This window comes from Anguilla anguilla, chromosome 12, assembly GCF_013347855.1.
Source record: "Anguilla anguilla isolate fAngAng1 chromosome 12, fAngAng1.pri, whole genome shotgun sequence".
NCBI classification, from domain to species: domain Eukaryota; kingdom Metazoa; phylum Chordata; class Actinopteri; order Anguilliformes; family Anguillidae; genus Anguilla; species Anguilla anguilla.
Window position 1 is genome coordinate 35,784,186 of NC_049212.1, and position 17,500 is coordinate 35,801,685.

Here is a 17,500-nt window from a genome sequence, read left to right on the forward strand (position 1 = left end):
TCATCACCCATCACACTAACTCCAGGAGAGTGGCGCTGTTACGCACACAAGAGCAGAATCACTCATCACTCACCACTCATCACCCCATCTCATCACCAGCAGGGTCACTCATCCCCCATCACTCATCACTAATACATCATAACTCATTCCCCATCACTCATCACTAATATATCATAACTCATCCCCCACCACCCATCAGTCATCCCCCATCACTCATCACAGAAAGGCCAGGAAAGTGGCACTGTAACACACACAACAGCCGGGTTATGAACTTATCCCTACAATGCGTCACTTATCCCCAATGCCCATTACTTATCACTCACAGGAACACCTGCACCACAGACAAAGGGCCTGATTTACTAAGACCTTTTAGCGCACACAAAACTAATAACACAACCAAAGACTGATGCCAAACAAATTGAGTTAAAATGTTTTGCACAAGCTAAAAATCTTAGTAAAGAGATTAAGTTTAATTCTATGATGCTTTTATAACTGCTATGCTTTATAAATATCTCCTTATTTTCCAGGGGTGCGACCTTGCCAAGAATAAATAAATCTAATAAACACGCAAAATAACTTTCCTGAAGGCAAAAAAAACAACTAATGACAGGCCTCTGAACTGACAGCGCGCAGCTTACAAACGCACAGCAGGAGGACACGAAGAACGTCACACGAACACACTTTCATTTGACTTCAGCAAGAAATATATCGCAGAATTTATTTTTATCCCCTCTGTGAACTGCCGAAAATAAAGCCTGAAGGGAGCGAGCAGCAGACGTGCGTTTGGGGGGCAGCTCCGCACTCCCAACCCCCTGGTCCCGGGGTGCAGGGACGAAAGACAGGACTCCGGATAAACGACACAAACGCACGCTCCTGTGCTCTCTCCTCAGTCCGCTTTTCTGCACATTCTCCAGGGGGGGCGGAGCTCCCGGCCACACCTTTCCAGCCTCAAAGGGGACGGTCCAATCACTGCAGAGCTGCACTGCTACATTAGGGTCACTCTCCTTCACTTTCACTCTGTATCTCTCTCTCTCTACACACAGTCTCATGTACTCCCTAATATACATCTCTCTGACACTCTCACATACTCTCTCTCCCCCCATCTCTCCTACACACGTACACTCTCACACATAGCCCCCCTCTCTCTTCTCTCTGTCTCACAAACTCCCTCCCAAGTCTTCTCTCTCCCTCTCTCCCTTTCACACAAACTGTCTTTAGCATACTCTCCCAAATTGTCTCTCCCTTGGTCTCCCTCTCACTCTCTCTCCCTCTCTCTCCGATAAATGCCCAACGCCATTACTCTGAAATCCTTGCTGTGCTCTGCTCTGTTCTGCTCCGATTGGCCGGCTCTCTGGAGCCGCTCTCTGGGTTTAGCGAGCTTAGCCGCCGCCAGCACAGTGGAGCACTGAACCAGTGGGGGTGAGGAAGGTGTGGAGGGGGGATTGGGGGGGGTAAGGACAGTGGGGGGGTGTGTGGGGGATAGTACCGGGGCACTGGGGGTGTGGGGGGGGGGGGGGGCGGATCGAGCCGGAGGAGGACGGCGTCCTGGCCCGGCCTCGCTCACCAGACGGTGGTCTCCACCAGGCTCTCGCTCTGCTGGTGGTAGTCCAGCTGGGCGAAGAGCGGGAACAGCACCTGGATCCCGCCGATGGAGTGGATGGCGCTGTGGATGGAGTGCGTCACGATGGCTTTCACATCCTGTGGAGCAGGGCACACACACATTAACACACACACGCACACACACCCACGCACGCACGCGCACACACATTAACACACATGCATGCACACACACGCACGCACGCACGCACGCACGCATACACACACACGCACACACAAGCACACACACAAACAGAAACGTGCAAAAGTGATTCACCAGCAACCTATATTATTTTGAACTTATTATCAGTTTATCAGTTTCAAAAGTGTCTGTTTGAGAGGGATCCAGGCGTTGGTGTGTTTGGACACGGACCTGCAGCATGAGGGCGTGAGGCGAGTGCACAAAGATGGAGGGGTTCTCCTTGGGCGAGGACTCCAGGCACAGCTGGGCGTCGGTGGCCTTGGCGTTGTAGGTGAAGGAGATGCTGCTGGCCAGCTTCCCGTCGTACAGCACCTGCTTGTGGTGCTCCGCCAGGTGGATGTCGCTCTCCGACTTGAACTTGAAGGTGCTCTGAAGGTGGGGGTGGGGGGTTTGGGGGATAGCAGAAAGAGGGGGTGGGGGCTTGAGCCTGGAACAGAAAGGCCATGTCCCACACTCCACCATCTTGGGCTTTTGTAATGACACCTGAGAGAAGTTATTACCCATCATGCACCGGGCCAGAGGATTGTGCTGAGAACTGTGTCTAAAAGCTGCCCTAATCTGCAAGTCATGGCCCCTTTTAATCCTCTGCATTCCACAGACGGCTCTCCTCTGACACTTGAGTTAGCGTCTAAAATGGAGCCGTCGCACCAGGGGAAGTCACTCAGGCCTAACTTGAGGGGCGCTGCATTAAGCCTAAATAAGAAGCACAGCGAAGTGAAGAACGGATAGGATAGAGAGGGAGATGCTGCTGTTGGCTGCTGTTGCAGCTCTGCTCCCCAGGTGTGACAGCCCACAGAAAACACAAAAAGAAATAAAGAAATGTGAGAAGCCAGGCTTGGTCTGCACTCGGCCCAATAAGCAGATTTGAAAGGCCCTGCATCAGGGGTACGGGATAAATAATTCATGTGTATGGGTCTGACTCTATTTGACTATTCTGACTCTGTGACTCTTTGACTCTTTGATTCTCTGACTCTCTGACTCTCTGACTTTCTGACTTTCTGACTCTCTCACCCAAACAAAGCAAGGGATATATGAGCAAATCTCAGCACATAAGAGAAACAGAAACGTCTCAACATGCCTGGCACACAAAGCCCTGCGAAGCTCCCTCACACATACCCAAGCAGAGAATCGAGACTTAGCCCGCCTCCCCGGGGAACGGGCTCGTCGCTCAGTGGACCTGCTGCGCTCGGGTCTGGATTTCCAGCACGCCCGCGTCATTAGACGCACGCGGCGCTAACGTGTAGCATCGACGAGCGCCCGGAAACCGTGACCCCGGCGATATTCTGCTCCAATGAAGAGCGAGACACAAACCAAAACCCGAGACCCCAAATCGCAAGACCCGCAGAACTTCAAAAGGACAAATACTTACAACTTTACTTGGCTGTGCAGAAAGGGGATTATCTTCTAAGAACAATAACACCAGGAGACAAACTCGTCTAAATGAGGTCTAGTACAACGTTAATGATGCACTTCACCACAATGTTAACGATGGACTCCATGTTAATGACGGACTCAATCTCAATGTCAACGATAGACAGAATAAAATTGAAGAAGCAAAAAACATGAAGGGAAAGAAGGGGGACGTTCTTTTTTTGACTCACTGACACTGACGTTCTCTCTCTCTCTATTTTCTTTTGGCGGCACACACATCTGCCGGTGAGTCGTCCTTTTAGCCTGCCCACGTCCCGCTCACAGAATCACAGGTAAACTCAGATGTGAAATAACAAGCTGGAGTGTGTGTGTGTGTGTGTGACGGTCCGCACGGCAGTGTGTGATGCGGTTTGATAATAACGACCCCGCGGGTCGGCCTTAGTGACCCCCCCGGTGGCAAGAGAACCGCGGTCTCCCTGGCGACGCGCGCTAAACAAAAGGAGAGCGAAGCCTCGGCGATTAAGAGGCTGCCCAGGCCGGAAGCGGACCTGCAGTGCCCTGTCTGCCCGCCTGCTCGCGGCCGCCTCTCAGCTTCACCCGCGCTGGCCTGCAGCTCAGGAAAATCCCAGGCAGGGGGAGAGGCCTTGCAAATCCAACCCTTTCTGTTCATGTTAACTTGTCTGATGCACAGACAAGGTACACATAAACAAAAACACGCAGGCCTTCATTTCTATAAGAGTTTGTACCCGATTGGGCCTCATTCACAGAACATGCGTACGATCACAGTCGATCGTAAACTGCGTGTAAGAACGTTTCCACGGACATTTCCGCATTCATCAGTTTATTCTTATCTGTTTTTGTTCATGGCTGTTTCCTTACACAAATCTCATGAAATCTCATTGCGCATAAAATTTACAGACAGCCAGCATTCATCATGACATACACCTGGGATTTGCACAGAAAAAAAGGTCTGCACATGTTTGAATTAATCAAACAACGTCAGTTCAAACATTTGAATTGTATTAATTGGATGGAAAAACAGTGTTTTTCTCCAAGCTCGGTGTGCTAGTTTTTTAAGTTGTAATTTTTAAAAGGCAGCTACTCAACACAGTTTGCACAGAAATAAGTATCGCATCTACAGACACGCAAGTCACATGACAGATCGGAAACACGCAGGACCCAGAACTCACACGACACAAAAAATATTGGATCTCGACCAAAAGAGGCATATGTACCGAGCGACTGTACCCAACAACACATACATTCCATAACAACACTTCTAGTTTATACTCAGCAGAATTTCACATCTGCCTCGAAATGAGTGTAATGATTTTGTCAACGTAACTAGGTAACTTGCTAACATGTCTCGTGAGAAACACTGAAAACAGAAGGCAGGAAGCGTTCGATGGCGATGGCGATGGCTGGCTGGCTGGCTGGCTGGCTGGTTGTATCCCTACCAAGGAGAACATCTCTTCACTCCCAGAGCCAATAGTGTATGATAAGGCAGATAACTTATAAATAAAGGCAACAAACAAAAAACATACACACACCAAAAATTCAAGCATATTGCTAGTAATATGCAGTCACAACACTGGAGCCTTTGAAAATAGACTGAAAGTTAGTCGAAGCAAGCAAATCGAAGGTTGATACTGCAGCACTATGCACACACAACTGTGAGGGGAAGTGGGGGGAAAAAGCACTGAAAATAAAAAAACAATAACAGCAGAGTATTATGAGGCTATATATTTAAGCTCGTTTAATAGGAGCACGACTGAAGAAGTTGCAGTTGTTCTGGCCACGGCTCGACTGAATGTCCTTCCTGTCACTACGTGAGCCGACTCTCACCAGCGCTTATCGTTCCAAGTGCGAGAAGCTATTGAACACCTTTTTCTTCCTCTCTCTCTCTCTCTCTCTCTCTCTCTGTTTTTCACATTCTAAGCACAAAGCCAATTAAACCTGCTCGCCCACACTTGGCACAAAGCTGCCAGACTGCAGGTCGGAACGGTGTTGGGCTCTCCAGTTCTCCAGAGCCAGGAGGTGCTGAGCCACCCCTGCAAACGGCCACGCTCCCCCTCCTGTGTTTTTTTTTTTTGGAGAGGGCCCCCGTCTGCCCGGTCCGGAGGTCGCAGAGGCGAAGGGCGCCTTCCAAGACGGACCGTACGGGTTCCCGCCGTTTCTCTGCCTACTTCCGGGGACGAAGACTCGCGCCATCGTAAGCCGGACGTCCCGTCTGGGCGGTTGCTGCCCCTTTTTTTAAAATCTTAAACATCACGGAAACAGGTTCTCACTCGCATCAGCCAAGTGTCCCCCAGTCCAAGCGATTAGGCAAATTACTCCAGTGTGGCTTCCTGGCCTCCACACCAGGAGCTTCTGTCCCCTTACATTCTGTCACAAGCCTCCCTACGTCATAGAGGAAACACGTGCATACTGACCCAACACACACCCCCCCCCCCCTCCCCCACCGGCCTTTGTTACCCAGACCTGCGGGGGTGCTCAAAATTGGGGAGCCAGGCTTCATGAACCCCCCAAAACCAAAACGGGGGTGGAATCAATCACACGCTGACAGCGACAATCACAGTGGTTTGCACTCGCCAACACGGCCTTCATGAGCACAGCGAACTATCTGACAATACTGGTCACGGAATAATTTCTCAACAAAACTGTCTATTTCTTTTTTTTTTTCCCTCAGAAAACCCAAAGGGAAAAATGGCTTTTAACTTGACAGAACCTTCAGTCGGGCATCAAGACTGGATCGCAAATATGACAAAAGACCAGTAAGCCGTACTGCACTTACAAGTGTTCTTTTGTTAAATTTAATTCGTCGTTTGTTACAGCAGTTTCGCCGTGTAACTTTGTTCGGGGAACTTTCTCGAGACTGCGAATGTCAATATCGCCACGGAAGCGGCGAATCAAATTGTTTCACCCGCGGAATTATTTTATCTCGTCTTCTGATGCCGCGCTCTAAATACAACATAGGGCGACGGCAGCTGTGATTAAAACGAAGCCGTGTGTAAAGTTTGGTCCCCGGGGGGAGGGGGGGAAGAGCGCGTGGAATCGGGCGGAAACGCGAAAGCGCAGACAGACGGGCGTGCCTTCGCGTCGCCCGCAGCCTCCCGTCCCGATGGGTTTCGTCACGCTCGCGTTTTTACGGGAGAGGAAAGCGCATCGTCCGGCAACCGGGCCCTCAGAGAGAGAGAGAGAGAGAGAGAGGGAGAGAGAGAGAGAGACAGAGAGGGAGGGAGAGGGAGGGAGAGAGAGAGGGAGGGAGAAGAGAGGAGAGAGACAGAGAGGGAGAGGAAAGAGAGACAGAGAGAGAGTGCGAGGAGAGAGAGAGGCAGAGGGGAGAGACAGAACGAGAGAGAGAGAGACAGAGAGAGGAAGAGGGAGGGAGAGAGAGAGAGAGAGAGGGAGAGGGAGAGGGAGGGAGAGAGAGAGAGAGAGGGAGAAGACAAGAGAGAGACAGAGAGAGGGAGAAGAGAGGAGAGAGACAGAGAGGGAGAGGAAAGAGAGACAGAGAGAGAGGGCGAGGAGAGAGAGAGGCAGAGGGGAGAGACAGAACGAGAGAGAGAAAGACAGAGAGAGGGAAAGGAGAGAGAGCGCTGCAGTCAGCCTCTGGCATCGAGGGAGCCCGAAGCGTACCGATTCCGCTCCCCCCGAAACGGGCCAACCAATCAGGAAGGCTAACGGGGTCGCGACCCCCCCACACCCCCCCCACACCCCCCCCCCCGTGCACCTGCCAGCCTCTTCCACGCCGGCAGGAATTCAATTCACAACTTCGTCAAATGCCCAGCAAATTGCTTCCCGGAGCTCTCGGCGGCGCACTGCTAACGAATGGGTACCGCTAGCGCTGTGGCTGGAGGTCTGGACCCCGGGATTAATAAGGCGAATAAGCAAGTCGAGACTGATTACAGCGCAACAAAGGACTCCCGGGATTCTGCAGAAAGCCACCGCGTACCGAGCAGAGAGAGCACAGGGAGCCATCCTTTATGCAGGGCAGGGTAATGAGCACATCCGCAGTGCAGAATTCAAGGACTATTTCAAGGACCTTAAAATGGACCTCGGCATAATCTATACATGTACGTGTATGAAAATGAAAAGGGGAATTTTTTAAAACTGAAACTCCAGATTAAACTGAGAAATTACCTTCATTTCAGAAACAGAACATTGTCATTGCAGACACAGCAATCTGAATATTCACAAAAATGAATAAAGCAGGAAAACAGAGCCCCTTCAAGCGTCCTTGCATTTTCTACATTCAAATTCAGCGAGCGCCACAATGTTTAGGACACTATAAGGAAATGTTTGATTAAGCCAACGACTGACTGATGGAAAACAGCACTGGAGTCTGAGGTGGCTACAGCGACAGCCCTCCGCTGTGCCTGGAGTTTACTCTCATGACGCTGCCAAAATCGTGGAAAGTATAATGAATGGAAATATCAAAAATTCAATCTCCAGAAACAGCTACCCTCCTGAAAGTAATTAGCGGTGGTTAAAAAAAAAATAAAAAATACAATAATTGCTACCAGTGGAATACACGAACATGAGTGAGAGGTCCGAACCTCAACAAAAACTAAATCAAGATCGACTTGACAAAACACGGCTTGAATGTTAATCTGCTAAACATTAATCTCTGCAGCAGCACACTGGCTGGACACACAACACGTTTAATTAAATTTTTTTTTTGGAGTGCACGAGCGAACTCTGTGTTTCCCGCTCAATCTCACACCGCACGGCTTTTCACGATGCGTTGAGTGGTGAAAAAGCGATAAAACAAAGACCCCCGTCAACCTATGAGAGAAGCAACCTCGACATACTGTCCTTGGAAACAGGGGGCCAAATTCACAGCTGGGTCACCCTGCTGAGCATTCGGACAGAGAGCCCTTCTGACCTTTTCTGTCTACGCGTGGGAAACGAGACTCACCTATAAACCCAGATTATTGTTTCATGCAGGGGCTTTGTGCCAATATGCATCTGCCCCCATCAACAAAAAAAACTGTTAATAAATAAATAAATAAATAAGGACCTTAGAATCCAACTGAAAACATGCGGTGAATTTCCTCTCAGTACGTCTGTTCAGTACCTTAAAAATTTACCGCAGGTGCTGTTGGGCTATTTTTCAGGAGGGTGGGGTAATATATTCTGTCGTTTATCTAGGGCGAGCCTGCATCAGTCAGGGGGATACAGACACCAGGAAACGAAAAGGGCAGAGGAGAGTCATTGATTGCGCAGATTGATAGGCGGTGGGGTTGCGTGGGTGGGTGGGTGGGTGGGCGGGTTTCAGGGGGGACAGGGGGGCGGAGGTGGCGGGGGGGCGCTCATGCGTAATTCCATTCGGGCCGCCCCGTCCCGAGCACGTACCTTGTACCCCGGGCCGAGCTGATGTATGGCGAATATCTGGGCGGGGTTGAGTGCTTCGCTGAACACGTAGATGGCCCCGAGCTGGCCGCAGAACACCCTGTTAGCGTCCGCCGTCTCCGACGAGCCCAGGAAGCATTTGTCATAACTCTGCAGCGCAGACACAGAGGCAGGGAGAGGGCGCATAGGTTATACTTACAGCAGGAAATCAGTGTGTTTGTGTGTACGTGTGTGTGCGCGCTAGTGTGTGTGTGCATGTTCATGTGTGCGTGTGTGTGTGTGTGTGTTTGCGTGTGTGTGTGTGTGTGTGTTTGCGTGTTTGTGTGTGTGTGTGCATGTGTGTGTGCATGAGTGAGTGCGTGTGTATGCGTGCGCATGCGTGTGTGTTTGTGTGTGTGTGTGTGCGTGTGTGTGTGTGTGCATGTTCATGTGTGTTTGCGTGTTTGTGTGTGTGTGTGTGTGTGTGTGTGTGCATGAGTGAGTGCGTGTGTGTGTGTGCGCATGTGTGTGTGCATGTGCGTGTGTCTGTGTGCATGTGTGCGTACGTGGGAGTGTGCGTTTGATGTAGCAATTGGCAGTGGGAGGAAACAGCCGTCTCAATAAGAACGCACTGAGTAATTACCGCATCTCACTATTCACAGCCACTAGAGACAAGAGTCCCACAAAAGGAGGGGACCCTCTTAAACATAATATAAAACACGCTTAAGAGGAAATGTTCGATAGAGGGAGCTTCTGGGTGATCTCTGCTTTCACAGTGGCTATAATTACAGCATTAGCAGGGGTACTGGAAAGCCTGACAGAGACGGCTCTATTGCGGGTAGGGGGGATGGTGGGGTTGTCACTGGGGTCTGAAAGGATGTGACAATGACCATGCACAGTCACATCTCAGTGGCCCACAAACACACACCTTTTTTCCGTTTCTTTTAAATCACTCAGAGTAAAACGCTCAGTGTTAAATCAGCTCTTACACCAAGGCTCATCTCGTATGAACACTTTGAGAGTTAAATTGACACTGCACATTAAAAGCACTTTTACACCAAACTGGGCAATGCAAACAACCAACGGGGTGAAAAGCAATCTGAAAAAAAACAGGGAAGCTAAATGAGGGGAAGAAAAAAAAAACCTTTTTCTAACTTTTCATTGGCATGCCTTTTCCATAGCTCTCTCGCTCTTCCACTCACTCTCTCTGTCACTCACTCACTCACTCACTCCCTCTCATCAATCGTGTGACAAATGGATATCAAAATCGGAACTTTGAATTCCGTCTTGGCTCCCGTGAGAAATCAATGTCAAAGCGGGGCGGGGAAAAAAAAAAAAAAAAACAAAAAAAAAAAACAGCAACATATTTTTGTCATTTAGATGATTTACGGAGCCTTCTTGTCACAGTTCCCGACAGCCCAGGATGATCAAGCGGCACTCTGAATCAGTCCCGCAGCAACAACATCACAACCAGGCGACAATGACATCACAACCAGGCGGCAATGACATCACAACCAGGCGGCAACGACATCACAACCAGGCGACAATGACATCACACCAGAACAGCTATCGTGGGGAGGGGGGAGAGGAGCGACTTACATCATTGGTGTTAACGTGCCAAGCCATGTCGCCGTAGGAGACCAGCTGACCGTTGACGTAGCAGCGGATTTCGCTGTTCCTCCAGCGGTTGTATATGTGGACGATACTGATCATGTACCACTGGAAGAAAAAATTGAAGCACGTCATTAGACACGTCCAGAGCTTAAAGCAGAAGGTGATGAAAACGTGGACAGGCTTCATAGGGTTTGAATCTCCTTACGCTCGACGGCAGGTGCAAGGCCTTGGCCGTGGAATGATATCGACGCTGAAACTGAACGGAAACCCGGGTGATAATAACCTCTGGAATTCTTCCGAAGCCTTGGCTTTCATTCGGCTTCGCTGCAGCTGTGTCTTCTCTTCTTCCTTTTAAGACCGTACGCGTGCGTTTGAGACCAACAACCTTGCTTTTTTCACCTCAACTGTTTTTTTATTTACTTTTTACAAACCAACAGTGAGGCTCTGGGTCCTAATGTGCTAAAATATGAAGGAAGGCATTAAGAAGAGAATTGGGACGTGAATAACTGAAGTGAAATCAGTGGGTGGGGAGATGGGGTCAAAAACCCAAAAACCCTGATCCCCTCACCGCAGGACCTCTCCAGCCCTGACTGATCAAGGTCACTGCATATCTCTGCTCTCACACAGAGCAATCCTGTCATCGCACAGTATCCTGCACCCTCTACACACACACACAAGGTGCATTAAGATCTGCGAGCGGCAGATTCGCTAGCTGGTCAGAGTCACTCCCCCCCTGACCCCGACTGGCCCCTTCAGGGGGTTTTAACCGAGGGGGTGTCCAATCCTATCCAAAAAGGGCCGATGTGGGTTGCAGGTTTTTTAGTTGTAGCCCCGCACTGTGGGACCCTACTCAACTGAAGAACTAACCATGGCCTTCAATCGAGAGTGGAATCAGGTGTGGAATCAGTGGTGGGCTGAACTCAAAACCTGGCACCCACATCGGCCCCTTATAAGACCGGACGCCTCAGGGTCAGGAAGTGGCTGACCATGACCAGCCAGCGGATCAGCAGCTCGCCGATCTCCGGCCGCGAAAAGAAGGCTATTATCATCCGATTCACCCGCGAGACCGTCTCAATGAGGCGACCTGCTCGGGATGAGCCGAGGGATCAGCCGGAGCAGGGGAAAGTCGCGGCCGCCACAGGGAATACGCCGGGTATTAAACGGATGATCAGCCTTCAGAATGCGGATTTAGAACAGCGGCTATACGCGTGGCGGGCTTGTCTTCAGGCAACTAAACATTGTTTTTTTTTTAAACGGATTCTGGTTCCTTTGTCCCCCCCCTTCAAAGAAACGACAGGAGGCCCTTTTAAACCGTCCTGTTCCCCCCCCCCCCCCCCCCCCAATCCCCCCCCACCCCACCTCCTCCTAACGGCCTTCTGGGAGCTTCTCAGCCATATTTAGATGTAGGGTAAGGTGAACAGGCCGGCAAAAGCCCTCAAAAGCGGTTCATCTCCAGCTCAGCTCTGGAACCACAGCCCAAGCCAAGCAGCACAGGGGGGGTTTCTGGGTCCAAATTTCACACATTCACAGAACAGCAGTTTGTCTAGCATTTTTAAAAATAAAAAAAGGAAGGAAAAAAAAAATGCTTCGAGGCGTTCACTGCTAAACCTCAAACATGTTGTTCTGCAGATCAAAAAGAATTAAAGACGTCGTTCGCGTGAGAGGATGAAAAAAAAAAGCTGAATTTATCCACAGAAATGAAAGGCGGCGATTCCCTCCCTTTAAAATCAGTTTTAATCATCACAATTAAAATGCGGAAGGCACATAATTGCTCTGGGGTACCTTCATATCAGCATTTTTGCATAGTATAATGAACGTGGCAAATGAATTCACACACAGAAACAAGAACGTTCACCCAAAGCAACCCTCTCTCTCTCACTGGCAATGTTTAAACTGTCACTTTTTAAGGACAATTTAGATAGCAATTCATTAACTTCTCCTAGTTAACGATTAAAAGTGCTACTTTCTCCCTTTAAAGTTCAGAGGCTCAAGCAATGTGTAAAGTGGATGAAAGTGCCATTTTTTAAATGCATTTATTATTACACTACCAAGCAAGTAAATATACTGCAACACAGATTCTAAGCAGCCAGAATTAACCACTAAAACAGCTAGAGTGAGACAACAAGTTAATACTAAAAATAAAGATAAAACAACCTGGATGCTGAATTGGTGTTAAGTGAGCCAGATTGGTCTAACTTTGTCATGGGGAAGGGGCAAAAGTGGTCCCTGATCTTTAACCCAGGCCAGAGCAGATCTAACCCAGGCCAGACCTGGGCCAGAGTAGATTTAACTGAGACCAGACCCTGGCCAGAGCAGATTTAATCCAGGCCAGAAACTTCTTCACATAACAACCCTTTCACTCAAAATGAGTATCATAGATTAAATGTGAAACACACATGTCTACAAAACACTCATATCAAAAAGTCCACAGCAGGGTGAATTCTGTGAGAAGTGCTGAAAAAATAAAATAAAATCCCAAACTAGATCAGCGAAGCACACTAATGCAAAAAAATGCCCTTAATTAAGTTAAATCCTAATCAGCGCTACCACCTCAGCTTCCCTGCAGCCCGCCCCCCTTCCCAAGCACAAACTGGCCCCCCAGGACAGGAGTGCCAGAGGTCCAGTTTTCAACCGGAATGGATGTTTTTCAAATTATCTGCACAGGTTTTTTGTCAGGTTTTTTTCTGCCCCGACCAGACAATACAATGTCTGCGGTCTGCGTAATTGGTTTAGAAGAAAAAAAAAAATCTACTTGTTATTTTGTACTGAATTCGCATTTCAAGCCCCTCGGGACAGCTGAACACCCCACCCCCCCAGCCGCACCCCCCCCACCCCCTTCCTCCACCAGTTCTAACAGTTCCCCGCCTCGCAATTAAGCTTCCAACTGTGCGTGTTATCTGGCAACCCTGTCCCAGGGGGGCCGCTCTGAGCGCTGTGTTTACCCGTGTGCGCCGCACCACAGCACGACCGCGCGCGGCACAGTCACTTCTAGCGCAGTTTAAAAAAAAGAGCCGCCCGTACGAGCGGCGCGTTTGGCGTCGTTGCTGATGCCGCGCGGCGGGGCGGCTAGCAGACGTCTCAGAAACGCCGTTCGAAAGCGAACCCAAAAGCGCCCGTCTGTGTGAGGTGACATTATTACAGAATAACACACAACGGCCTCAGTGTTTATTTTTGGCCGTTTTTATCGCTGTTCTGTTGCAGTTGCACCTCGCAGTTTGTAACATGGTTCCCACAGGCCCAGTCCAGGAGGACCACAGTGTCTGCTGGTTTTCAAGAAGGGGGGGGGGAAGGGGGGGGTTTTGGCACCAGTGGTTTAAGTCACTGATTGGCTGAAGAGTCCGCACACCTTGTTCCCAAGGTCTTCATCGAAAGCTGATTGAAAAGAAAATACAAAAACTCCACAGACGCTGCGACCCCCTGGGAAGTTAGCTTCCCCAGACCATCCCTCTCCTCGGAGCCCAAGCTGGCAGGAGTCACGTCCGACACACTCACCTCGCCAAAAAAAAGAGAAAAGATTTTTCCGTCTCTCGTTTCCAAACGCGCGCGATTGCTCTGGTGACATCCCCCAGAGCCCGCTAAGGCGCAGGCTTATTTTCGGGACTCTTGAAATGAGCTACCTGGAAGAGGGGGCTCTCATCATTCTGGGCTCAGCTGGGCTAGCTTAACTCGGGGGGGCTTTTCCTTCGGAACGTTTGATTGTGTTCCCGCGGCGATCACCAGAAACGACGGTATTTCAGGATCCGGCGACAGGGGGAAGGAGAGAGAGAAGATGATGGGAGAAACCTAAAGAGCTCAATCAATATTTTTTGCTGTGGAATGTGGTGGGGATAACCCCGGGGGCCGGGGCGGGGGGGGGGGGGGGGGGGGGGATTTGGAGTGAGAGTCACAGCTGCCTTTGAGAGAGAACATTTTGGATTGCGAGAGCCACAAAGCACGCTGATTATTCTCTGCTCTCCCTGTGCGGTTCAGCGTGTTCAGCTGAGATTCACGTGATCTCTCTGCTACTCGTGTTCGGTTCAGCGTGTTCAGCTGAGATTCACATGATCTCTCTGCTACTCGTGTTCGGTTCAGCGTGTTCAGCTGAGATTCACATGATCTCTCTGCTCCTTGTGTTCAGTCCAGCGTGTTCAGTGTTCAGCTCTGCTTCCCGTGTTCAGTAGCACAGACGTGCAGAGGCCTACACATGTGGCAGCAGACTCACACAGATGCAACACCTTCTTTAAGACTCACCTTTATGCCTGTTAGGGAAGAGGATGAGTCGATGCTTTTTATGGAAAGCCTACATGTATTTACACAGCCGTAATTATACAATGCACTGCAAAGTTTTGCAGACAGAAGACAAAAGGCCAGTATCGGTTTTTTTTTTTCATATCTACAACAGATGTTTGTTAATCATGCAGCAGATGTGAAATATTTCCTGGAACTGATGGTGCCATGGATTTAACAAATCGCATAATCCCACCACTACGCGGGCTCTCCTTGATTTCCTCAAAGCAGATTAATTTTTTTTATTATTATATAATATTAACAAGAGAAATAACACAGTCAGACATGTACAGATTAATCCGGCTGTGATCCGCTCATCCGTTCATTATCTACGCCAGATTTGATTCCTGCACTCGAACAGCACAGGGCTACGCTGCCTCCATGTAATGGTAAATGGACTGCATTTATATAGCGCTTTTATCCAAAGCGCTTTACAATTGATGCCTCTCATTCGCCAGAGCAGTTAGGGGTTAGGGGTTAGGCGTCTTGCTCAAGGACACTTCGACACGCCCAGGGCGGGGTTTGAACCGGCAACCCTCCGACTGCCAGACAATCGGTCTTACCTCCTGAGCTATGTCGCCCCCTATGTTGAATGAAGCGTTCTCACGTCACGGTGAACTCGGTCTCGGGCGGGGGGGAAAGGAGGGGAGAGAGAGGGGCGGCGGTGTGGACCCACCTTGCGGGGCTGAAAGTCGTACTTCACGCAGTGCTGGAACCCCTTCCCCTTGGACTTCAGCGACGTCACTATCAAGCAGTTGCCCACAAAGTGGGCGGAGTACCCGATTCCCTTGCTCGTGCGGAAGCTGAAGAGGAAACAGGGAAGGACGCGCGAATCATCACAGACAGAACACGGGCAGTGGAAGAGAAATGCATCTCATCATGTATATTATAGCTGTTTATATAAATTCTCTGACAGAAGGAAGAAGCATACACGTACAAACATACACCTTTTATCTCAGTGTTAATTATTTTCACCGATACTTTTGTCCAAAGTGAATTGCAAGGGCATTATGGGATATAAATCAAGTTAACAAAGGTAACAAAAGCAAATGCCGACACTGAGACTCACGCACATACACACACGCACGTATACACACACACACACACACACACACACTGCCCTTTCCCAGGGGGGCGGAACCAGTCATAGAAGAACACACTGTCAATGGGTCAACGAGACCCCTGGGTAGGCAAAGCGCACTCACTCATAAAGGCTAAAAATTAATCATCCCATCTCTCTTATCTTCTGTTATTTCAGCGATCACCGGGGGGGGGGGGGGGCTCGGGCGGGGAGGCTACCCCTCCCCTCTGCTCAGAAGATACCCAGGAACTCATGAGTCCCGCAGGCGAATTCAGCTAAATGCAGATTTTTATGAATCCGACACCATCGTGGAGCCCCTCTCCGAGCGCACGTTCGTTTGTCTGACAAACCAGGCAGGAGGAAGGGAGAGGGAGGAGGGCTCGGAGGGCCATCAATCCTACCGGTGCTGTGTGCCCCGCTGCCACAGACATGAGTGACAGAGGCTGGCCACTTAGCGCTGCCCAGGACACAGGTTCCCTATTAAGAAGGGCTGACAGCCGGGTAATTCACGTCAGGCAAACGAGGTGCTAAATCACCAGCTCCCCTATCCCAGCACCCCGCCTCGCTCGTCTGCCAAACGTTCGTCCCTTCTGTAGTCGCCGCTGATGACAAAAACAACAAAATGTCATCCCCCCCCCCCTTCCCCCCACCAAAAAACAAAAAGAGCGGCCGGTGCAGTTCAGCCCAAACGGAGGAGCCACAGGCGCCCCCCATGTGAGCCCCTCCCACTCGGTGGTGGGTGTGAAACCCGCAGCTCCTGAGCCACGGTTTCCTCACATGGAGCCACAGGCCTGGTCACGCCACAGACACAAACAGCCGCGATCGCTACGGAGCGGGGATCCTCACAGCGCCAGCTCGGCCGGGACGGGGGGGTGCGAGGGGGCCGTGGGGCGGGGGACGAGGGGCGCGGAAGGAACCCCCGGGTCCCAGGTGCGAGGGCCCGCGACTCATCCAGGAAGACCCAATTTCAAGGCGGCGGCGGCGGCGGCGGATTAAAACGAGAAATTAGCACAAGCGCCGAAGCCTTTCGGACGAGCAGGCCGCTCGAGCGTCCTCCGCCTCAGCGCCACGGCAACGCCACTGGCCGCACGCCACAGCTTCACTGGCTCTCTCACACGCTCCACAAGCGCACGAATGCAAATCATTTTGACTCACTTTGTTTTCTTTTTTTTTTTTGCCACACCACTGATTTTTTCTTCTTTTTAAATTTTTTTTTTTATAAATCACATTGCTGTCCAAAAACACAGGCCTGTCCTGATACCAGCCTTCCACCCGCCAAACGCTTCCCCAACACCGTCAGCGACATCAGTCCTTCCCGAAAGAGTTCCCCGCCTCTCCCCCCGCACGCCGGAACTCAATTCCAAACCCGCTCGTCACCAAGTCCAAACCCAACCGCCGTTTCCGTTTCCAGGCCCAAACGGTGTTTGGCGCTGCAGTTGCGTACGCACGCAGCGTTTAATGACCGGGTCCGGGCTGACATTTCGGTCTTAATTAGGACGACTCAAGGCGGTTAAGTTTGACGACGGGGAACGCGGTCGACGTCTACTCGGGCGGTGCTTACATCACGGCGATCGCAGCCCCTCCCTGGGAATTCTCATTATTCCGTCCCTGTGTACATACAAAGAAGCTGTGGATTTACAAATCCTCATACTTACTGTTAACAGCGTAATTAAAAAGTGATAGGACGAGAGAGAAAATCCTTAAAAAGGCACCCACAGTAATTACAAAGCTTCCCTCTAATATGTAAATCTGCCTTTTAATTGCAGTTTAGTCTCATATGTGCTTTACTTACATTCTTATTTTTTTTTTTCCAGAAGAACATATTGTATCTGTAATTACTTTTTATGCCCTCAGGATTCATCACGCAGAATTGTTATTTACTCTCATCTTGTCAGCCTTCCATGGTACGCGCAAAACCACATTATAAACAATATACTATTCATAATGGAGGTACAAAACATTTTTCCATGGGGGGAGTGGTCATATTCAAACCTACCCCACCCCTGCTATGCCATCGCACTTTCTCAGCTGTGTTC

At 50.1% G+C, this 17,500-nt stretch overlaps 1 protein-coding gene across 1 annotated transcript in view; it reads right to left on the reverse strand.

The window, feature by feature from the left end:
• Positions 1 to 17,500, reverse strand: part of LOC118208797 (neurobeachin-like) — a 114,969-nt gene that overhangs the window by 4,504 nt on the left and 92,965 nt on the right. Inside the window, exons 6-10 of the mRNA XM_035383681.1 lie at positions 15,060 to 15,186; positions 10,103 to 10,222; positions 8,528 to 8,674; positions 1,970 to 2,167; positions 1,565 to 1,698 (exon numbers count right to left, since the gene is read on the reverse strand). Coding sequence (XP_035239572.1) covers positions 1,565 to 1,698; positions 1,970 to 2,167; positions 8,528 to 8,674; positions 10,103 to 10,222; positions 15,060 to 15,186 — 726 coding nt within the window. The remainder of the gene's footprint in view (positions 1 to 1,564; positions 1,699 to 1,969; positions 2,168 to 8,527; positions 8,675 to 10,102; positions 10,223 to 15,059; positions 15,187 to 17,500) is intronic.